We start from the raw sequence: 24274 nt of genomic DNA on the forward strand, positions 1-24274 counted from the left end.
CCCCGCGATTTCCCGAGGCTCTCCCCCGCCGCGTTTTCCCGAGGCTCTCTCGCCCCCGCGATTTCCCGAGGCTCTCTCCCCCCCGCCCCCCGCGATTTTCCGAGGCTCTCCCCCCCGCGATTTCCCGAGGGTCTCCCCCCCGCGATTTCCCGAGGCTCTCTCCCCCCCGCGATTTCCCGAGGCTCTCCCCCCCGCCGCGATTTCCCGAGGCTCTCCCCCACCCCCGCGATTTCCCGAGGCCCTCCCCCCCCGCGATTTCCTGAGGCTCTCCCCCCCCCCGCGATTTCCCGAGCCCATCCCCCCCCCTGCGATTTCCCGAGGCCTCCCCCCCCCCGCGATTTCCCGAGGCCCTCCACCCCCCCGCGATTTCCCGAGGCCCTCCCCCCCCCCGCGATTTCCCGAGGCCCTCCCCCCCCCGCGATTTCCCGAAGCTCTCCCCCCCGCGATTTCCCGAGGCTCTCCCCCCCACCCCGCGATTTCCCGAGGCCCTCCCCCCCCGCGATTTCCCGAGGCCCTCGCCCCCCCCCCGCGATTTCCCGAGGCCCTCGCCCCCCCCCGCGATTTCCCGAGGCCCGAGGCCCCCCCCGCGATTTCCCGAGGCCCGAGGCCCCCCCCGCGATTTCCCGAGGCCCTCGCCCCCCCCGCGATTTCCCGAGGCCCTCGCCCCCCCCCGCGATTTCCCGAGGCCCTCGCACCCCCCCCGCGATTTCCCGAGGCCCTCGCCCCCCCCGCGATTTCCCGAGGCCCTCGCCCCCCCCCGCGATTTCCCGAGGCCCTCGCCCCCCCCCCCGCGATTTCCCGAGGCCCTCGCCCCCCCCCGCGATTTCCCGAGGCCCTCGCCCCCCCCCCGCGATTTCCGAGGCCCTCGCCCCCCCCCCGCGATTTCCCGAGGCCCTCGCCCCCCCCCGCGATTTCCCGAGGCCCTCGCCCCCCCCCCGCGATTTCCCGAGGCCCTCGGCCCCCCCCCGCGATTTCCCGAGGCTCTTCCCCCCCGCGATTTCCCGAGGCTCTTCCCCCCCGCGATTTCCCGAGGCTCTTCCCCCCCCCGATTTCCCGAGGCTCTTCCCCCCCCCGATTTCCCGAGGCTCTTCCCCCCCCCCCGATTTCCCGAGGCTCTTCCCCCCCCCCCCCCCGATTTCCCGAGGCTCTTCCCCCCCCCCCCCCGATTTCCCGAGGCTCTTCCCCCCCCCCCCCGATTTCCCGAGGCTCTTCCCCCCCCCCCCCGATTTCCCGAGGCTCTTCCCCCCCCCCCCCGATTTCCCGAGGCTCTTCCCCCCCCCCCCCCCCGATTTCCGAGGCTCTTCCCCCCCCCCCCCCCCCGATTTCCCGAGGCTCTTCCCCCCCCCCCCCCCCCCCCCCGATTTCCCGAGGCTCTTCCCCCCCCCGATTTCCCGAGGCTCTTCCCCCCCCCCCGATTTCCGAGGCTCTTCCCCCCCCCCCCGATTTCCCGAGGCTCTTCCCCCCCCCCCCGATTTCCCGAGGCTCTTCCCCCCCCCCCCCCCGATTTCCCGAGGCTCTTCCCCCCCCCCCCCCCCCCGATTTCCGAGGCTCTTCCCCCCCCCCCCCCCGATTTCCCGAGGCTCTTCCCCCCCCCCCCCGATTTCCCGAGGCTCTTCCCCCCCCCCCCCCGATTTCCCGAGGCTCTTCCCCCCCCCCCCCGATTTCCCGAGGCTCTTCCCCCCCCCCCCCGATTTCCCGAGGCTCTTCCCCCCCCCCGATTTCCCGAGGCTCTTCCCCCCCCCCCCCGATTTCCGAGGCTCTTCCCCCCCCCCGATTTCCGAGGCTCTTCCCCCCCCCCGATTTCCCGAGGCTCTTCCCCCCCCCCCGATTTCCCGAGGCTCTTCCCCCCCCCCCGATTTCCCGAGGCTCTTCCCCCCCCCCCGATTTCCCGAGGCTCTTCCCCCCCCCCCCGATTTCCCGAGGCTCTTCCCCCCCCCCCGATTTCCCGAGGCTCTTCCCCCCCCCCCGATTTCCCGAGGCTCTTCCCCCCCCCCCGATTTCCCGAGGCTCTTCCCCCCCCCCCCCCCCCCGATTTCCCGAGGCTCTTCCCCCCCCCCCCCCCCCCGATTTCCCGAGGCTCTTCCCCCCCCCCCCCCCCCCCGATTTCCCGAGGCTCTTCCCCCCCCCCCCCCCGATTTCCCGAGGCTCTTCCCCCCCCCCCCGATTTCCCGAGGCTCTTCCCCCCCCCCCCCCCGATTTCCCGAGGCTCTTCCCCCCCCCCCCCCCCCCCCCGATTTCCGAGGCTCTTCCCCCCCCCCCCCCCCCCCCCGATTTCCCGAGGCTCTTCCCCCCCCCCCCCCCCCCCCCGATTTCCCGAGGCTCTTCCCCCCCCCCCCCCCCCGATTTCCCGAGGCTCTTCCCCCCCCCCCGATTTCCCGAGGCTCTTCCCCCCCCCCGATTTCCCGAGGCTCTTCCCCCCCCCGATTTCCCGAGGCTCTTACCCCCCCCCCGATTTCCCGAGGCTCTTCCCCCCCCCCCGCGATTTCCCGAGGCTCTTCCCCCCCCCCCCGATTTCCCGAGGCTCTTCCCCCCCCCCCGATTTCCCGAGGCTCTTCCCCCCCCCCCCCGATTTCCGAGGCTCTTCCCCCCCCCCCCGATTTCCCGAGGCTCTTCCCCCCCCCCCGATTTCCCGAGGCTCTTCCCCCCCCCCCCCCGATTTCCCGAGGCTCTTCCCCCCCCCCCGATTTCCCGAGGCTCTTCCCCCCCCCCCCCGATTTCCCGAGGCTCTTCCCCCCCCCCCCCGATTTCCCGAGGCTCTTCCCCCCCCCCCCGATTTCCCGAGGCTCTTCCCCCCCCCCCCCCCGATTTCCCGAGGCTCTTCCCCCCCCCCCGATTTCCCGAGGCTCTTCCCCCCCCCCCGATTTCCCGAGGCTCTTCCCCCCCCCCCGATTTCCCGAGGCTCTTCCCCCCCCCCGATTTCCCGAGGCTCTTCCCCCCCCCCGATTTCCCGAGGCTCTTCCCCCCCCCCGATTTCCCGAGGGTCTTCCCCCCCCCCCCGATTTCCCGAGGGTCTTCCCCCCCCCCCGATTTCCCGAGGGTCTTCCCCCCCCCCCCGATTTCCCGAGGGTCTTCCCCCCCCCCCGATTTCCCGAGGGTCTTCCCCCCCCCGATTTCCCGAGGCTCTTCCCCCCCCCCGATTTCCCGAGGCTCTTCCCCCCCCCCCGATTTCCCGAGGCTCTTCCCCCCCCCCCGATTTCCCGAGGCTCTTCCCCCCCCGATTTCCCGAGGCTCTTCCCCCCCCCCGATTTCCCGAGGCTCTTCCCCCCCCCCCGATTTCCCGAGGCTCTTCCCCCCCCCGATTTCCCGAGGCTCTTCCCCCCCCCCCCGATTTCCCGAGGCTCTTCCCCCCCCCCGATTTCCCGAGGCTCTTCCCCCCCCCCGATTTCCCGAGGCTCTTCCCCCCCCCCCGATTTCCCGAGGCTCTTCCCCCCCCCCCGATTTCCCGAGGCTCTTCCCCCCCCCCGATTTCCCGAGGCTCTTCCCCCCCCCCCGATTTCCCGAGGCTCTTCCCCCCCCCCGATTTCCCGAGGCTCTTCCCCCCCCCGATTTCCCGAGGCTCTTCCCCCCCCCCCCGATTTCCCGAGGCTCTTCCCCCCCCCCGCGATTTCCCGAGGCTCTTCCCCCCCCCGCGATTTCCCGAGGCTCTTCCCCCCCCCCGCGATTTCCCGAGGCTCTTCCCCCCCCCGCGATTTCCCGAGGCTCTTCCCCCCCCCCGCGATTTCCCGAGGCTCTTCCCCCCCCCCGCGATTTCCCGAGGCTCTCCCCCCCCCGCGATTTCCCGAGGCTCTCCCTCCCCCCCCCCCCGCGATTTCCCGAGGCTCTCCCCCCCCCCCCCGCGATTTCCCGAGGCTCTCCCCCCACCCCCCCCCCCGGCGATCTCACGAGGCTCTCCCCCCCCCCCCGGCGATCTCACGAGGCTCTCCCCCCCCGCCCCCCCCCGCGATCTCACGAGGCTCTCCCCCCCGCCCCCCCCGCGATCTCACGAGGCTCTCCCCCCGCCCGCGATCTCACGAGGCTCCCCCCCCCCCCGCAATCTCACGAGGCTCTCCCCCCCCCCGCAATCTCACGAGGCTCGCCCCCCCCCCCGCAATCTCACGAGGCTGTCCCCCCCCCCGCAATCTCACGAGGCTCCCCCCCCCGCAATCTCACGAGGCTCTCCCCCCCCCCCGCAATCTCACGAGGCTCTCCCCCCCCCCCCCCCGCAATCTCACGAGGCTCTCCCCCCCCCCCGCAATCTCACGAGGCTCTCCCCCCCCCCGCAATCTCACGAGGCTCTCCCCCCCCCGCAATCTCACGAGGCTCTCCCCCCCCCCCGCAATCTCACGAGGCTCTCCCCCCCCCCCGCAATCTCACGAGGCTCTCCCCCCCCCGCAATCTCACGAGGCTCTCCCCCCCCCCGCAATCTCACGAGGCTCTCCCCCCCCCCCCGCAATCTCACGAGGCTCTCCCCCCCCCCCGCAATCTCACGAGGCTCTCCCCCCCCCCCGCAATCTCACGAGGCTCTCCCCCCCCCCCCCGCAATCTCACGAGGCTCTCCCCCCCCCCGCAATCTCACGAGGCTCTCCCCCCCCCCGCAATCTCACGAGGCTCCCCCCCCCCGCAATCTCACGAGGCTCTCCCCCCCCCCCAATCTCACGAGGCTCTCCCCCCCCCCCCCGCAATCTCACGAGGCTCTCCCCCCCCCCGCAATCTCACGAGGCTGTGTGCTGGCGTCACGGGGGCCGTGCGCATGCGTGCCGGCGTCAAGGCGGCTGTGCAACGGCCGTGCGCATGCGTGGTTGCCGTTTAAAAAAAAGCCAGAGTGGGCTCTCGCGGGCGGGCGGCGCATGCGCGGTGAGTGCCAGCGGCGCGAGGCGGCCCGCGGGGAGTAGGCAGGGAACCCCCGCGGGCTGGCGGCCGTTAGAGCGGGGAGTAGGCAGGGAAACCCCGCGGGCTGGCGGCCGTTAGAGCGGCTCACTTCGGGCCCCGACACCGTCAAACCTGAGAGGGGGAAGTAGAGAGGGAAGAGGAGAAGGAGAGAGAGGGAAGAGGAGAAGGAGAGAGAGGGAAGAGGAGAAGGAGAGAGAGGGAAGAGGAGAAGGAGAGAGAGAGAGGGAAGAGAGAGAGATAGAGAAATTTTTGGAGCTTCAGGCCTGCCTGCAGCGGGCCTGGAGACCAGCACCGAGTACCCCCTGCGCGAGGGTGAGGAGGAGGGAGGGGGGGTTGCTAAACACAATATAAAACTGAAATAAATTGTTAATTAATTCCCTAACACATAATTCAAATATTTACCTTAGTTCCCTAACACACAGAAAGTGTGGGGGAAAAAATTGTGGAAAATCAAGATGGCGGCCACTCACCTCGGTTCAGAAGGATAAGGCCCGCCCACACACGCACCGATTGGTCGACCGGTCAGGTCACCGAAGCGTAGGATTGGTCAATCGTCGAGTCACTCGACACTCAACTGTAGGAAGACCTCGACGTCACACGGTCGCTAATGAGATGCTAATGAGCGGAACGCTGAACGTTTTTGGGATACCGCGGGCGGGATTTTTGTCCGGCCGAAACGTAAATAGGCCGATGACCGGTCCGGAATCGCAAGCTTTCTTTTGAGGCGACGCGCGCGTCGGTACGCTCTGTAACTTCCAAACGCATCGAGACCAGGCAGACAGACAGACAGACAGACAGAAGAGCCGCTTTATATATATAGATAAAGGTGAGCGCTGCTAGCCTCACCATTATTTTCACAGGAAAATCCAGGTCTATGTTTCAGGTCGATAAACTTTCATCATGAAAGGTCACTGGCCTGAAACGTTAACTGTGTTTCTCTCTCCACAGATGCTGCCTGGCCTGCTGAGTGTTTCCAGCATTTTCTGTTCCTAACTTTAGATTAAAATCCATCTGCTTAAGTGATCTAGATCTCAATTATTTGGGAGTGAATAATATAGTAAGTTATTACACTGTCCTTCCACCAACAGAACCAGAGTTTAATCTAATCCATATCACTGGGATGAAGGTCTCCTCTCTTTCAAGCTGGTAGGATCTTCAATGAGTCTGACTAGCCTATTAGGTCACACCGCTCCCAGAATTTATTATTGCACATGTGGAAATGTCATACTGTTGTCGTGGAGGGGTTCTTCTACAGTTATCTTTCAGACACATTGACATGAATCAGTCATTCATGAAAGAAAGACTTCTGAAATAATACTGAGCGGCCTGCGGGTGGCGCTGTCCAGGGAGAGTATAAATACTCGGGCATGGGCCCAGCTTGCGCAGGACATTAACAGGAACTAGTGAAGGACACAACTAGACCTCCATGTTGTAAAACAGTTGATTAAAGCTTTGTTTAACGTTTAGACCAAGTGCCTAGCAGTTTTCTTACGTCACACATCATACCCAACATCGAATGTGTGCTATATTTAATGTTGGAAATGGTTGAGGCAGAAAGAGTGAAATACTGTAGATAGGGAAATGTGTACATATGTAGGACAGGAATTTGTCCTAGTTAATCAAGTGAAATAATTAGCTCCATCAACCATAATAGAAAGACTTACTTACCAAAGGAGACCTGATATTTGTTAAGCTGAAGTGGATGCTGCTTGGCCTGTTCATAAATGACATTTGCATAGTTTTCCAAAGCTTCAGCGTAATCTCTGCAGTCAAAAGGTATGATGGTAGAGTCGGCTATCTCATAAACTAATCCTCCTCGTACCTGGGCCACCGCAAGCAGTTTCTTAAAGGATGGATCATAGAACCATTCTACCACCTCAAATGTTTCATAAGCACTGTGATACACTGGGTAACTACTGTATTTGTCAGTTTTCTGGAACACACAAGAAATATGTGAGTCTGTTAGTTAGTATTATACACTGACTGTAGCGAGAGTCAGTTACATATTAGAAGGAAGGCTTTTGCCAGGATTACTCTTCATCAAATCACACTTGTAAGGTCTAGTGAAAAAAGCTCTAACTTTTCAAATAAACACAGAAAATGCTGAAAACACTCAGCAGCTCAGGCAGATCTGTGGAGAGTGGAAGATAAGGTTAACATTGCAGGTTGATGACCATTCATCAGAACTGGAAGATGCGACAGACGGACAGCTTATAAGGAGGAGCAGAGCCAGAGAAGAGGGTGGGAAGAAAACAAATTGCCTGTGATTTGGTGGAAGACAGCAGATGATTAAATGATAGAATGAAAATGGTGCTAGACAAAAGGAGGCAATAATGAGTGAAATCTGAGACCCAGATGATGTGTAAATGGTTGTAGCAGAAGAGCAGAGGGAAAGGAAGAATTGAAAATCCAGCAAAGTGGAGAGGGCTCCAGTGGCCCAGGAATATGGTGAAAGTAAATGGCAGATGACACCAGGGGTAGAGACCACTCGGACAGCCATGCATCAATAGAGAACCCCATTCCAAGTACCAGCCAGCAACCACCCTCATTTCCGGAAACACTACTTCACCCATCCCATACTTACAGCACCTGCTGTCCAAGAGAAAATGGGTGCAGTGAACTTGATTAAGTTCTTTGTTGAAGTAATGGACAGGCTTGATGAAGGTAGTGCAGTTGATGCTGTATATATGGACTTTCAAAAGGTATTTGATAAAGTAGCATATAATAGACCTGTTAACAAAATTGAAGCCCATGGAATTAAAGGGGCAATGGCAGCGTGGATACGAAACTGGCTAAGGGACAGAAAGCAGAGAGTAGTGGTGAACGGTTCTTTTTCCAGACTGGAGGGAAGTATACAGTGGTGTCCCCCAGGGGTCAGTATTAGGACCACTGCTCTTTTTGACATATATATATTAATAATGACCTGGACTTGGGTATAGTGGACATAGTTTCAAAGTTTGCAGATGATACGAAACTTGGAAATGTAGTACACAGTGAGGAGTATAGTAACAGTCTCCAGAAGGACGTAGACAGATGGCAGATTAAATTTAACACAGAGAAGTGTGAAGTGATATATTTTGGTAGGAAGAGTGAAGAGAGGAAATATAAATCAAATGGTACAATTTTAAAGTGGGTGCAGGAACAGAGACACCTGGGGCTGTATGTACACAAATCTTTGAAGGTGGCAGGACAAGTTGATAAGACTGTTAAAAAAGCATATGGGATCCATGGCTTTATAGTCAAAGGCATAATCAGAGGCAAAAGCAAGGAAGTTATGCTAAACCTAAATCACTCATTAGGCCCCAACTGGAATAGTGTGTCCAATTCTGGGCACCACACTTTAGGAAGGATGTCAAGGCCTTAGAGAGGATGCAGAGAAGATGTACGAGAATAGTACCAGGGATGTGGGACTTCCGTTACATGGAGAGACTAGAAAAGCTGGGGTTGATCTCCTACGGTTAAGGGGAGATTTAATAGAGGTGCTCAAAATCATGAAGGGTTTTGATAGAGTAAATAAGTAGAAACTGTTTCCAGTGGCAGAAGGGTTGATAACCAGAAGACACAGATTTAAAGTTATTGGCCCAGTAATTCCTCTCTGAACGCGTGAGTACGGTCGGTGTAGTCACGCGTCTGGCCGGAGGAAATGCCGGCGTTCAGCATGCACAGCGCATGCGGAGAAAACCGGCATTTCCAGTCCTCTGAACGAAGGGGTTCAGAGGCACAGCGCGTGCAACTGCACAGGCAGCGCTTGCGCAGTGAACTTCGTCGATTTCATTCATGGATTCAGTGAGGGTAAGTCCTTACAAGTTACACTTGAAAAAAGCATGTGTAAAGTTGGTCCAAGGCTGCGGAGGAAGATATATTTTATCGTGGAGCTTCTGAAAGGCAATATTTTTGTTTGGGAAAGGGAGGAAAGTTATTTTAAGAAATGCTGAGGTAAGTTTTAAAGTTTAAAATTTTTTTTTAAACGGGTTTTCAGTACGGTAGGTAGAAGGAGCAATTGTGGCTGTGTGAATTGAATGTGAAAATGAGTGTTCTAAAATGAGTAATGTAACATTTCCAACACTTTTAAGAAAGAAACTTTTCATCAATAATAAGTAATTATGTATGTATGTCCGCATATATTCCTTTACGTATATGTATGTATGTTTTATATTCCTTTACTTATGTGTATGAATGTATAATTTTAATTATGATTTTCCAATAAGTTACTTTCTCTGAAAGTCATAATTAAATACATACATTCATACACATAAGTAAAGGAATATATACATACACGCAAAGGAATATATACAGACATACATACATAATTACTTAAAAGAATATATTACTGATGAAAAGTTTCTTTCTTAAAAATGTTGGAGTCATTTTTACATTAATAAACACAGCAAATTCAATTCACATAGCCACAACTGATCCTTCTACCTACAGTACTGAAAACCCGTTTTAAAAAACAAAAATAAACTTTAAAACTTACCTCAGCATTTCTTAAAATAACTTTCCTCCCTTTCCCAAACAAAAATATTGCCTTTCAGAAGCTCCACGATAAGAAATATCTTCCTCCGCAGCCTCTGGAGCAACTGTACTCATGCTTTTTTCATGTGTAAGTTGTAAGGACTTGACCTCACTGAAAGCATGAATGAAAGCGGCGAATTTTACTGCGCACGCGCTGCCTGTACAGTCGCACGCGTTCTGCCTCTGAACCCCTTCGTTCAGAGGACAGGAAATGTCGGTTTTCCCCGCATGCGCTGTGCATGCTGAAAACCGGCATTTCCTCCGGCCAGACGCGTAAGTACCCCAACCGTACTCGCGCGTTTGGAAGGGAATTACTGGGCCAACATTTTACATGTCAATAAAATGAAAAATTTAACAATTGCACGATTTGCCCCCTCGCATCTGCGACTGAGGGTCCAAGGAGGTGCATTGCGCAAGAGGTCATCGTCGTACGTATCCTCACACTGTTCCCTTTCGGGAACTGTATGAAGTGGTGGAAGGATTTCTGGCCACGTTAACACTCCTTCCATGACCATAACCACCTTCATACCAGCCATTAGGGTGGTTAGTCCTATGGCGTGAGGGTTTTACGGGCTCCCACAACCCATCTGAGGGGGGGGGGCCACCCACACCCGTGGACGCAAGTATCCCGCTGGATGTCCACCCAGAATTTATAGTTGGAGCTCCGACTCCACTTGCCGGGACTGTCTGGAGCGGGGTTTGAAACCCTACTCCTTCTGGCCCAGCGGCGGGGATGCTTACCGCTATGCAAAAGGCCCACTCCGCGCAAAAGGTGACACCCATACGTTTCCTGCGCCTTTTCCCTCCCTGTGACTGGAGCCCTATGCTGCCACTTGAAAGACCAAGCTATAGATCTGTCCTTTTTGCGGCGCCTTTGACTTCTCATTACCAATGATGAGCAGGCGCTGCGCCTCCACCTCGTTGAGGAGATTGCTGAGGTCATCATCAGTTCAATTGAGAGTTCTTTTAATGCCGTGAATTGTGCTCATTCCAGCCATTTCACGTTGCTAATCGGATTGGGCCTTTGGCGTAGCGGTAGGATCCCCGCCGCTGGGCCAGACGGGGTAGGGTTTCGAACCCCGCTCCACACAGTCCCGGCAAGTGGAGTCGGAGCTCCGGCTCTAAATTCTGGGTTGACATCCAGCGGGATATTTGCGTCCGTGGGTGTGGGTGGCCCCCCCTCCTTGTATAGCTTGTGGGAGCCCGTAAAACCCTCCCGCCATAGGACTAACCACCCTAATGGCTGGTTCAAAGATGGTTACGGTCACGGAATGAGCGTTAATCACGGCCATAAATCCTTCCACCACTTCATACAGTTCCCCAAAGGGAACAGTGTGAAGACACGTATGACGACGACATTGCTAAATAAATAAATGGAATTAAAAAAATTCTTTTAGGGCTTTTAAAAGTCTTTAAATTGCTTTAATTCTGTTTAAAACTACTTCAGATTCTTCAAAATAATGTAAACGTTTTTAAAATGTTATAAAAGTTCACAAAACATTCATAAAATAGCAGATAACTTACTTTCCCTGCAGCTGTGTAACTACAAAGTCCTCTGCAGCTGCTTGGAGAGATTGGGGGCGTGTCCTACTACAATGAGACCTTAAGGGGCGTGTCTCACTTGCACAGCGCGCTCCAGGCTTCGCGCTGGCTGCACTCCTGGGCGGCGTGACGTCAAACGCTGCCCGGGATTCTTCTGTTTCAAAATGGAATTCCAGGCGTCCCTGGAGGTGAACGGCAGGCGCGTCGGGTAAGTGCATATCGGGGGCTTGCACGCGCGGCAAGCCACCGACCCGAATTACTGCCCCAATGGCAAAAGAACCAGAGGTGAGATGAGGAGAATTTTTTTTTTTTTTTACGCAGCAAGTTGTTATGCGCTGGAATGCACTTCCTGAAAGGACATTGAAGGAGATTCAATAATAAATTTCAAAAGGGAATTGGATATATACTTGAAAACCCAAAAATTGCAGGGCTATGAGAAAGGGGAGTAGGACTAATTGGATCGCTCTTTCAAAGATCCCACACAGGCATGATGAGCTGAATGGCTTCCTTCTGTGCTGTATCATTCTATGATTGCAATTAAGGCCTGAAGTTGTTAATGTTAAGGGTAGAGGGCTGTAAAGTGCCTAGTAGGAAGATGAGGTGCTGTTCCTGAATTTTACATTGAACAGTGTAGGAGGCCAAGGGCAGAGGTCAGAGCGGGAGTGGAATGGAGAATTAAAATGGCTAGCGACCGGAAACTCAAGGTTGCACTTTCGGATGGAACAGAGCAAAGGTGATCACGCAATCTGTGTTTGTTCTCCCCGATGTCATTGCGCGCAGCAAATCCAGTATACTAGGTTGGAAGTACAAGTAAATCAGTGTCTCACCGGATGAGTGTTTGGAGCCATGTGCGATGGCAAGTAAGGAGATGAAAGAGCAGCTGTGGCATCTCCCAAGCTTGCATGGGGAGTTGCTAGGGGAAGGAGAGCAGGTGTTCGGAGTGATGAAGGAGTGGACCGGTCCTTTCGGAATGCTGAAAAGGGCGGTGAGGGGGAAGATCTGCTTGGTGGCAGGATTGCATTGGAGGTAGCAGAAATGGCGCAGGATGATCTGTCGAATGTGGAGGCTGGTGGGTGGAAGGTGAGGAAAAGAGGGACCCTATTATAGTGTTGGGAGGAAGCAGAAGGGGTGAGGGCAACATTACTCCAATAACCAATAGTACCACAGAACCAGATTATCTGGTCATTCATCTCAGTTTGTGGGATATTTCTGGTGTAGACTGACTGCTGTTTTTGTCTATATAAAGTAATCCACTATGTGAAGCACTTTAAGAAATTGTTAACATGATAAGACACCACAGAAATGCAATGAATCCTTCCTTTAACCATACCTTCTGATATCTGTAGAAAGTCAGCTGATGCAAGTCCCCGTCAATAAGTGCATGATTTGAAAATTAAGACAAAAGCTGGTGACATCATTTTAATGTTTGAAAAAATCTCATTGGCTGTCGGTGTCTGGTAAGCTCCACATCTGCATTTGAGAAGACACAGGAGGAGCCGACTTCCCAACTTCATCACAATGCAATGGGCAGACAAGATGGAGCTTCCTGTGAAAACTCTGCTGAAACTACACTCTTCAGTTCAGTCTAAAAGTGCAGTCATGCTAGACTAAAGAGCTCATTGTATAAAAAGTCAATCAATTTTCAGTAAATTAAAAATTTTATTTTTAGAAAACACTTTTTTTTACATGATTTCTCTAACTGTTCTAACAGAATGTTAACTCTGAGCAGCACATGGTAAAAGCAACTTGAACAGATCAGTAAAAATGTAACAAAATTCCAACAATCCACCTTGTGTACTTGTTGGATGCACTCACCCTGTTTTTCGTGTATCGTGCACGGCCAGAGGCAATGCCAAGTCGCTGAAAATAAGCTTCAAAGTCACTGCCAGATCCTAGTTTTCTTATCCTAAGTATATTAACAGACAAGAATAAATGGAACACTAAAACAAATCTTACAAGAACTCCATATGGAAACTGCTCCTTAATTTGCAATGTGTTTAGTATTATAGAATACATACACTAGGTTCTACAACTGCCCTGTAGGAGGAACTACTGTAAATCTAATATAGGATTAACTTCAGTTCAACAAGTTAATACCTTACCCGACCTGTTGACCCCAAACCAGTCAGCAAGGTATTTAAAAGAGACAAAGAACTTTGTCTATGTTTAAGGTGACTACAATGTAATGCAGAATTGCCAAGTCCTGCTGATAATTTCCTTAATTATACACATCACCTCAACTTCTGATAAGAGTCTTTCTTAGCTTAACAGCATATGTTTGGAAGATGAAAAGGTGTTAATGACAGCAGATGCTAACTATTACGAGTTTAATGTACCTTTTTGCTTATCCAGAAATGATAATCAAAATGTCCTATTAGACAGTTATTCATTTTAATAGTGCCTTGGGAGTCTCAATAACGGTACTGCCTTGCAGAGATCAATCTTCCACTCTTGCATTCTTAACGTGTAGCCACACCTACCAGGAGTGCTCAGATTGTGTCCATGAATTGAAAATCATGGACTGCACCTATATGCAGCTGTTCACACAGGGAATACAGAAACAGAATATTTACCTTCAAGTTTTTTGGACAAGATATACAACTGGAACTGCAATGTGAAATAATTTATGGGTCAATCTGCCTGAAGTCATCTTTCATCTTCAGGTAATTAAGGGAAGAGGTTTCCATCTTGAGTAGAAGACTTAGCACAAAGAGAATGTAGAAAGATCAGAAAAGGTTGAAAACGGTTTAGGCAGAAAGTGGTAGTGTAGAATAGAATATCTAACAGCTAACTCAGTAATGCAAGTTCTTGTACTATAGGAAATATAACAACAGTATTAGAAACAATTATAATGGCCCGTAATTTGTGGTCAGCGGTGAAGCAAAGGTGCTCGTCACTGGCCTTGAAGAAAGCTGCCCACAGAGATCTCTGTGGCGAGAAGTTTGCCTTTTTCGATGTTCAATTGATTGCAGTGCTGTGAATAGGAGATTCCTATGGTGATGCTGCAGTGGCATCAACAAGCTGTCTAAGCAGCCAATCACACTGAAGAATTCTCAAACAGGAAACCAGGAAATGAGAAGCTGTTTTTATCCTGACTTTTTAAAAATGTTAGAGAGCGAAATAAAGATTGGGACTTTCATGTGGGGATAAGGTAGAAGCCGAAATATCATGGACAGCCATTTAAATTTTTTGTATAAGTTTTTTAAAAATTGTAATTGATCATAATGGAGAAATTTGACACTCCACAAATATAAACATTAGTTTTTCAGGGCCAGATTGTTTGTGTACCAGTCAATACGCTGTTAAAACCCCAGTTACACCTATTCCAACAAGGCTCAACATTTAATGGGGTATTTAACAGCAATATTACTGCAGAAAAGCCCAAGTTTTCATCAGTTTCACTGATTACATTGATTGCCAGCTATGGGGACCGGCAGGTCCACAGCACAGCCAGTGTCAGAGCAGTGAATGACTAACCGCCAACTTCATGATTTCCACCTTTAGACACGCATGCACTAAATCCTGAAGTTGCAGTCAGTTTCAGAGGGGTAATGGCGGCGAACACTGATAGTTCGCCATCATTACCCACCGCAAATTCCGGGCCATTAAATGTAGCAATGGTATTATAAGTACACGCAAGGTGTTAACTAGGTCACAAAAAGAAGATAGTCGAATAAGGAAAAAAGAGTAAACACATCACTGAAGATGGAATCAACATATCATATAGGAAGACTGAACTGTTTTGACAAAGCAGTTAAACAGATACCATAACAAAAAGGTTGTATATCTCTATTGTAAATCATTCAAGTCATAGAATTAAAGAAAGAAATGATCACTACCTATCACACTGCTACATGAACTGCAAAAGGCTACATTTTCTAAAATATTTACAACCAAGGCTGTAATTCTGAACTGAATTATGTTAAATTGAATGCAGGTAATGTAATGCTGCAATTCAGCAACAGAGTTACTGTACTGGATTGACAATTGTATTTATCTTTGCTACACATTAGTGAAATAAAGTAGCTGCACATAATATAATTGAATTTTTTTCTGCTTAGTCTTCGACATTGTGGAGGCAAATAAGAGTTAAATGGCACTTCAATGTTATAATGCACTCCTGCTAATGGCTAAATTGTGGTTGAACATTTTTAATTTGAGTTGGTTTATCTAGGACAATTTTAAGCCAAATTAGGCATTATGATAAAATCCTAGATATAAATGTAAATCCCAATCTATTTTTCCAGATTGACCTGATTTTTAAAAGCAATTTGATGTAATGGTGTTTATTTCAAAGACAACAATGAACTGTAACATTGACCTATGTTAGTCTGATGTACATTAAAGAGAAAGACATCAGCATGGAAAAGTTGTTTAACAGGTTTTTTCCCCCCAGTGCAATTTCTTGATACACTTTATACCAAGAAAATATACAGCTTTTTTGGCTATTCTTTTCCAAAACAGTGATGATCCCCTTCTATATGAAAGACTAGCTGAAGTGCCCGGTGGTGCCGAGGCTTTTTCGAGGGCATGTTGTTGTTGGAAGAGAGAGAGAGAGCAACTGGGGGGAAGAGAGAGAGCGACTGGGGGGAAGAGAGGGAGGGGAGGGGTGGGGGGAAGAGAGGGAGGGGAGGGGAGGGAGGGGAGAGGGGAGGGAGGGGAGGGGGAGGGGAAGGGAGGGCGGGGGAGGGGGGAGGGGAGGGCGGGCGGGGGGAGGAGAGGGGGGAAGGAAGGGAGGGGAGGGGTGGGGGGAAGAGAGGGAGGGGAGGGGAGGGAGGGGAGGGGGAGGGGAGGGAGGGGAGGGGGAGGGCGGGCGGGGGGAGGGGAGGGGGGAAGGAAGGGAGGGAGGGGGAAGGGAGGGAGGGGGAAGGAAGGGAGGGCAGGGAGGGGGAAGGGAGGGCAGGGGAGGGGAAGGGAGGGGGGGAAGGGAGGGCAGGGGAGGGGAAGGGAGGGGGGGAAGGGAGGGCAGGGGAGGGGAAGGGAGGGCGGGGGGGAGGGGGAGGGAGGGCGGGGGAGGGGAGGGGGGGATGGAGGGCGGAGGGGAGGGAGGGCGGCGGGCCCCCCCCCCCCCGAGGGTCGCGCCCCCCCCCCACCGGAGGTGAAGACCGCCGATTGCGCGCGCAGCAGGAGCTGAGACGCGGCGTCTCTCTCGGCCGGCCGGCCGGCCCGGTTGCCAGGGCAACCGTGACGCTGACCAAGCCAGAGAGAGAGACGCCGCGTCTCAGCTGCTCCTGCTGCGCGCGCGGCCCCCCCCCCTGAGGGTCGCGGCCGCCCCCCCTCCCCCCGAGGTGAAGACCGCCAATTGCGCCCGTTGCCAGGGTAACGCTGGACGCTCAGCAAGCCCCGGCAGAGAGAGACGTCTCAGCTCCTGCTGTGCGCGCACCCTAGCGGCGCTGGGCTGAGGCTCGGCCCTCCAGCCTTCGAGTGGGGCCGGGAGGTGCCTAGCTCGGGCGTGGGTGCGGAGGAGACGCCGAGGCTTCTAGGCCTACCTGGAAAAACGGGGAAAGGTAGGAAAATTAATGAGATTAGATAAGTTAATTACTTTCTAAATCATTTTTTTAAAAAACAATATATGTTTTAAAAGCAACGTTTTTTTTTAAGACGCAGAAAGCGGGAAAAAGAAAGGAAAAGTTTGGAATCAAGATGGCGGCGACTCACCTCGGTTCAGAACGATAAAGCCCGGCCACACGCGCACCGATTGGCCCGGCGGCACACGCCAGCAACCCGGCGTACGATTGGTCGAGCTCGAGGTCACTCTGTCGCTAATGAGCGGATAATGAGATGCTAATGAGCGGAATGTTGAAGGTTTTTGGGATACCGCGGGCGCAATTTTAGCCCGGCCGAAACGTAAATACGCTTAAAACCGTCTCGGAAGCGTAAGCTTTCTTTGGAGGTAACGCGCGCATAGGTACGCCCTGTAACTTTCGAGTGCATACCCGCAACGCACACGCGATGACAGACAGATAGAAAGACAGAATGACAGAAGTACCGATTTATATATATAGATTTGCAATGCAATTCTTTGCTGTACTGACACACCTTACATGGAGAGGTAATGCAAGTCACAGACTTGACCCAAGCCACCAAGGAAAGGACTGAAGCAGAGGCTTGGGGTCCTTCCTCACAGGGAGGGAAAAACATGAAATAGATGAAAGAAAACACACAATCAATAGGAAAGTCAGAGTGAACTGTAGAGCTCTTAAAAAAGTTTTACCCAATAAAGGAGTTACCCTGTTTAACTTTTGTTTTGCTGTGTTTTCATAAACAGTGAAAATGTTGGCTCTAGCCAGTTTAGTGCCATTGTAACATTTTGCGATTTGGAATGGAAGGGGTTTTTGGTTTAATTTATTCTAGGTTTCTGAAACAAAGTTAGGATACAAAAGGTTAATTCCCAGAGTGCCAGCGTGTTTTTCTAAATTAATAGCTAAAAAGCCTGGAAACACAGAACAAAGAGTGGCTAGGAATTTTGATGTGCTGTCCTGGGGAGAAATACATTAGCCATGAAAACTGTTATCCATATCTGTTTGAGATAATGGGGAAGGGGGTCTATTGCACACTCCAGAGATGTTCACTCCTATAATGAAGTAACAGGTTCCAGGGTCAGGGACTTTGCTAAACAGACAATGTCGTTGCCAAGAGCTCTCACATCAAAGGGTTGGGGGGAGGGAAATTCTCAAAGTGGTCATTTTGGCAGCTAAGCAAACCATTTCTTGACAGAGCTGAGGGGGGGGGGGGTGGTGTTAGAGGCCAAGCAATTTGTTTTCCTTTTTTTTAAAGAAAAGGCACTTGACAACAGGTTGTACAGGTAGACTATCCTTTATCCGAAAACCTCGGGACCAGCCGTGTTTCGGTTTTAGGAAAATTTCGGTTTTCGGAAGGTGCGCGAAAACACTTCGGTTTTCAGAGGTAATTCGGTTTTCGGGAGTGCGGATAAAGGATACACTATCCCTTATCCGAAAATAACGACTATAAATACTGTAGTTACAGGGATAAATACTGTAGTACAGTTTATTTGTAAGGAAAACATTCAGTAAAACTTCAAACATGTACAGGTACAAACTAAGCTAAATACCTGTACATAAACATGCAATAAAGGTACATTACATCTGGCTTGAGGATCTTGGAGAAGATGGTACATCAGTGTTGTCATCATTGTCATCAGGTTGGAGTTGGACATCTGAAGATGGGCCAGGAACAGGATTCTCAAGTGATGAAGCAGCATTACATCTGGCTTGAGGATCTTGGAGAAGAGGGTACATCAGTGTTGTCATCATTGTCATCAGGTTGGAGTTGGACATCTGAAGATGGGCCAGGAACAGGATTCTCAAGTGATGAAGCATGACTACGACAGACGGCCTTTTTAAAGACTTCTTCCAGTGTCATCTGTCTCATTAACATTGGTTTCTGTCTAAGCAGTCTCTCTTTAATTGAGTAAACTTGCATAATCTCTTGCTCACTGATAAATGCACGTTTTTCAAGGCGAGCAATTAACTGATCACACATTGTCACCATATCGTCTATGGGGATTTTTTCACCTGTGTTCACAATGTCATCATCATCATCACTACTGTCCTCATGCTTGTCTTTATTTAACACCATTTCAGCAATTACCCCATCACTCAACGAATTCACAACAGGTGCATCATTGTCAATGTTCAGCACTTCTTCGATGTCAGCTTCCTCTAACGTATTTACACTTTCGGATGATAAACCTTTGGCGTAAGTGAGGAGGTTTGATATCATCATCTTCTCCTGACTGACAGGAAATCCTTCAAACTCGCCATCTGCAGGTCCATCTTCATGAAACATCGTTGAAGGCCAAAGTCTGTGCCAAACATTTTTTAATGTTGGTTTGTCAACATCGTTCCAAGCATTAGCAACTGCATAAATGGCATCCTTAACATTGAATTCTTTCAGGAAGCTTTGGATTCCTTCGCCTCTGTTGATTGCATCAAGCATAGAGTTCAAAAAAACGTCTTTATACTTGCTCTTCATGGAGCGTAAAATTCCTTGGTCACAAGGCTGTATTAAAGATGTCACATTAGGGGGAAAGTTAATGCCGAAAACATAACTTTTCACAAGAAGTTCAGGAACAATAAAATTTTGCAGTTTTCTTCCAGTCCAACTTGCCTGCAATGAGCTCGTGTCGCTGGTACGAAGTGGTTATTGAACCAGTGAGAAAATATTCCTCTGGTTACCCATGCTTTCCTGCTCGCATAATAATGCACAGGTAAATTGCATACACCTTTCAAACATCTCGGATGTTGGCTTTTTCCAATCACTACCAACTTTAACTTGTGTGTGCCTGCAGCATTGGCACACCCAAGAACAGTCAACCTGTCCTTAGCATCCTTAAAACCTGCTGGTGCACTCTCATCAGCCGTTGCTAATGTTTTTCTAGAAACGTAGCACCAGAACAGAGCTGTTTCATCAGCATTATAAATTTGTTCAGGACCGAGGTTTTCATCCGATATTATTTTTGCAAACTCATCTATGTAATTTTCAGCTGCTTCATGATCAGCAGAAGCTTTTTCACCACAGATTTTCAGATATCTTATACCATGACGCTTCTTAAATTTATGCAGCCAACCTTCTGAATATTCACACTCAACTTCAATGTTCAGTTCTTCATGGTATATTCTAGCTTGCTTCATGACCATCAAACCAGTCAGTGGCACACGTCCACCTCTGCGTTGTCGAATCCACTCAATCAGCACACGGTCAAGATCTTCATTTTTTGCCCTATGCAATGTTTTCCTAATTTTCATTAGTTTATGGTCATCACTGTCAGTGTAAAATTTCAACAACTTGTCTTTCTGTTTCTTTAAGTCATATACGGTGGTACTTCCCACACCATATTCTTCAGTAAGATGTCGCACAGACACACCACGATCAAGCTTCTGCAATAACTCCACTTTCTGTGATATCGATAATGAGCGACGCTTCCTTCTCTGCTTCTCACTGTTACCCATTGGGGTATCTGCAGCTCTTTTTAGCATTTTCACAAATTGTTAAAAGCCAGCAAATATCTAAGAGAGCAGCAAATATCTAAGAGAGCTGCAAATATCTAAGAGAGCTGCAAATATCTAAGAGAGCAGCAAATATCTAAGAGAGCAGCAAATATCTAAGAGAGCAGCAAATAGCAGCAAATATCTAAGAGAGCAGCAAATATCACACAGAGCAGCATAACACCTGCGTGGGTCAAGCATCGGCAGCGTCGGGTCATGCTATGCGCCACTTTCGGCTTTCAGAGGTTTTCTGGTTTCGGATGTGTGGATAAAGGATGGTACACTATCTCTTATCCGAAATTGGGTGGGGTTCGGCGGGGGTGGGGTACGGCGGGGGGGTCGGGGGTCGGGTTCGGCCGGGGGGTCGGGGGTGGGGGTCGGCGGGGGTCGTGGTCGTGCGCATTTCGGTTTTCAGAAGTCATGCTTTGCTCCACTTTCGGCTTTCAGAGGTTTTCTGGTTTCGGATGTGCGGATAAAGATTTCGGTTTTCAGAAGTGCGGAAAAATGCTACACTATCCCTTATCCGGCTAGGCCTGTAAGTCGTGCGCCACTCTGGTCATGTCGTGCGCACGACTTACGCTGACCGAAAAAACCTTCGGTTTTTAGAGGGTTTCGGTTTTCGGAAGTCCGGATAAAGGGTAGTCTACCTGTACTTGAAACAGTGAGGCAGGCAAAGGTGTGGCACTTTCTAAAGTTAGTGTTGGTCAATTTAGAAATTGCCAACTTGTAATGTGAGTTACACCCATATAGAAAGGGCAATCGTGTATTTTATTTCATGATATAAGCAGTGATAGGAAATTGATTGAATCGCACTGTGAAAACTATTTGGTTCATTCATATACTTCTCGTAAAATAAACCAGTTTATTGGTTTATAATTGGCCTCGCTTGACGAGAGTGCTCGTCCGTTCACCAAAAGATAGGAGAATACACGTGGCGACACATGTAATGAGAGTATCCAGTACACACTTCTTGGGCTTCATTACGTTTCCTGGGTCACACTATCGTTTAATTAGATATTGGACAGTTCATAGGAGATGTGAGGTCCACTTAAGTGAATTACAAGTGACACTGAAACAGAAAGATTATCTAGAGCAGACTCAAAATTTATAATAATCAGCTAATATAAATGCATTTCCTGTCAGGTATTTAAAAATTACACTTGGCATAATTCATCACCATCACACATAAAACTTGCTTAATTATTAATCTATCCCTCGCCTAATCCCATCAAGGAAAAAAGAGGAAAGAAAAGGAAAAGGGGGCTGCTGAGGCACTGGGAATGCAGTCTAAATAGGAAAGCATTAGGAACAGTAGTTTATCCTAAGGGATTTAGGGGTCCAGATGCACGAGTCATGAAAAGATGGTTCAGAGGTACAACAATCAGGAAAAATGACCAACAGAGGATTCATCATGAGGTATATCATATGAAAACAAAAAGCGACTACTGCAATTATACAGAATGCTAGTCAGAACTCAACTTGCACTGAGATCACTTATCAGAAACAGTGAGAAACCATCTTGATCTTAAAATTTATAAAGCTCCTGGATAGTCTGCTGGACAACCTGCAAGTTTCTTTAACGGTCTCCCCAGCTTTCTTCTAACATTAAATAATTTCACTGCATGCACTTAAGCACCCAAACTACAATAGCCACACCTGCCAATATATTACTGAACATCTTGGCACATCTACCCGCCCATGACCAACGACACGTGCCTCTGCAGGCTCCACGCCAGCAGGGAAGCAGTTGCAGAAGTTCGCCATCTTCTGCACGGGCGCCTGCAGCCGACTTGTAACATAGGAATGGCACTGCCAATGACTGCAAAAGTCACTTAAACTCTTAGGGGGAGAAATTGGGTGAGTAGCGCCACCTGTTAGCGCCTAAAGAGGCAGTCAGTGGCTGTAGCGCCACTGGCTGCATCTCCGGCGATATTCAGTAGGGGCGCTAATGGTGGCGTTAGGCATTTGCGCTGCGCCGCCACCGATGACGTCATCGGTGTGCGCAACGTCCCATTCGTGCCCCGTTCACGATATTTGGTAGCAAACGCCGCAGTTGCGCCGCTCGCTACCCGCGCCCAGTTCACGGGGCCTTACTATGCCGGCAGCGGCGCAAGTTAAGGTGGAGGTGCGGGGCGGCCACTTTTTCAGTGGCTGCCTGCCAGCACCTCCGTCCCCGGCCTCCTAACCTCCCCCCCCCCCCGCGGCATTGCCGGCTGTTTCCCGAGAGCCCGGCACTTCTCCTTGGTGCCGGGCTCATTTGCCGGCACTCGCGAGCGGGGATCGCGCTGTTGCAGGCACCTCCCCCTTAACAGTGGGAGGAAGGCCTGCAGTACCGTAGCGTGCCGTGCCGCAGCATGTGGCGCTGCGGCCGTTGCGCTGCGATAATCAGTTTCAGCGCCCTAAGAGGGACGCGGAGCGCCTCGAGCCTCGCCCCGTCTCCCTCGAGCGGCACTGAAACTGAATTTCTGGCGATCGGTATCACTCCGATCGCTGCGCTAAATCCTGCGCTCAGGTGACTTTTGCGCCACTTTGGCGCCCCAACCCAATTTCTAGGCCTTACTTTTATGCCTTAGGCTTAGTGCAGGCATGCTGCATTGCTGAACTAGAGGTGGGGACCTAAGATATAAACAATTCTCATACCAACTTTATGCAACAACTCACCCACTTTGCCCACCACGAAATGGAATTGAATGCTGTCCTGTTCCGTTACTTGCCCCCAGGCTCTGAGCTGTGCCTTCACATTGGGTTTTCTTTTATTTCATTATTGCCTGGATGTTTTTATCCCCATCCCACTCCAGCCTTGGCAAACAGGTTGCTAATGGGTTGAAATGTTTAATTCTTTCTAACATTTTGCAATTCCTGTCACGTGGGAACTCCAGGACGTTTCATGTGTCCTGGATAACCACATGTGCAGTAAGTGCCTCATAGGAGACAGGAAACATAGAAGATAGGAGCAGGAGTAGGCCATTCGGCCCCTCGAGCCTGCTCCGCCAATCAATGCGATCATGGCTGATCATCCAAATTCAGTACCCTGTCCCTGCTTTCCCCCCATATCCCTTGATCCCCTTAGCCTTAAGAAATATATCTAACTCCTTCTTGAATATATTTAATGAATAGGCCTCAACTGTCTTCTGTGGTAGAGAATTCCACAGGTTCACCACTTTCTGGGTGAAGAAATTCCTCCTCATCTCAGTCCTAAATGGTTTACCCCTGACCCTTAGACTGTGACCCCTGGTTCTGGACTCACCCGCCATCGGGAACAGCCTTCCTGCATCTAGTCTGTCTAGTCCTGTTAGAATTTTATAAGTTTCAATGAGATCCCCTCTCATTCTTCTAAACTCCAGCGAGTATAAGCCTAATCGACCCAATCTCTCTTCATACATCATTCCTGCCATCCCAGGTATCAGTCTGGTGAATCTTCGCTGCACTCCCTCCATGGCAAGAACATCCTTCCTCAGATAAGGTGACCAAAACTGCACACAATACTCAAGGTGTGGTCTCACCAAGGCCCTGTACAACTGCAGCAAGACATCCTTGCTCCTGTACTCGAATCCTCTCGCTATGAAGGTCAGCATACCATTTGCCTTCTTAACCGCCTGCTGCACCTGTATGCTTACCTTCAGCGACTGGTGCACAAGGACACCCAGGTCTTGTTGCACTTCCCCTTTTCCCAATCTATTGCCACTCAGATAATAATCTGCCTTCCTGTTTTTGCCACCAATGTGGATAACCTCGCATTTATCCACATTATACTGCATCTGCCATGCATCTGCCCAATCGCCCAACCTGTCCAAATCGTACTGGGGTTTCTCGGCATCCTCCCCACAGCACACATGCCCACCCAGCTTTGTGTCATCTGCAAACTTGGAGATATTACATCTAGTTCCCTCGTCTAGATCATTAATATATATTGTGAATAACTGGGGTCCTAGCACAGATCCCTGCGGTACCCCACTAGTCACTGCCTTCCACTCGGATAAAGACCCGTTTATTCCAACTCTTTGCTTCCTGTCTGCCAGCCAGTTTTCTATCCAAGTCAGTACCTTACCCCCAATCCCATGTGCTTTAACTTTGCATGCTAGTCTCTTATGCGGGACCTTATCGAAAGCCTTCTGCAAGTCCAAATACACCACATCCACTGGTTCTCCCTTATATATTCTACCAGTTACATCCTCAAAAAATTCCAGTAGATTAGTCAAGCACGATTTACCTTTTGTAAATCCGTGTTGACTTTGTCCGATCCTGTCACTGTTTTTCAAGTGCTCTGCTATTACCGGCACCTAAATAACCGGAAATCTCTCTTAACTGGCAAAATTCAGGAGTAGGTTCAGATAAGTTTT

General features: G+C 50.8%; 1 protein-coding gene across 2 annotated transcripts in view; it reads right to left on the reverse strand.

The window, feature by feature from the left end:
- Positions 1-24274, reverse strand: part of naalad2 (N-acetylated alpha-linked acidic dipeptidase 2) — a 223168-nt gene that overhangs the window by 21372 nt on the left and 177522 nt on the right. For both annotated transcript variants that reach the window (XR_015079726.1, XM_085998794.1), the window contains exons 15-16: positions 12742-12832; positions 6538-6802 (exon numbers count right to left, since the gene is read on the reverse strand). Coding sequence is in view for 1 of the 2 variants with exons in the window: in XM_085998794.1 (XP_085854920.1) it covers positions 6538-6802; positions 12742-12832 (356 nt within the window). In the remaining variant the exon portion in view is untranslated. The remainder of the gene's footprint in view (positions 1-6537; positions 6803-12741; positions 12833-24274) is intronic.

The sequence above is a fragment of the Somniosus microcephalus genome, chromosome 10 (genome assembly GCF_052327205.1).
Source record: "Somniosus microcephalus isolate GS21.2 chromosome 10, FLI_Smic_1.0, whole genome shotgun sequence".
NCBI classification, from domain to species: domain Eukaryota; kingdom Metazoa; phylum Chordata; class Chondrichthyes; order Squaliformes; family Somniosidae; genus Somniosus; species Somniosus microcephalus.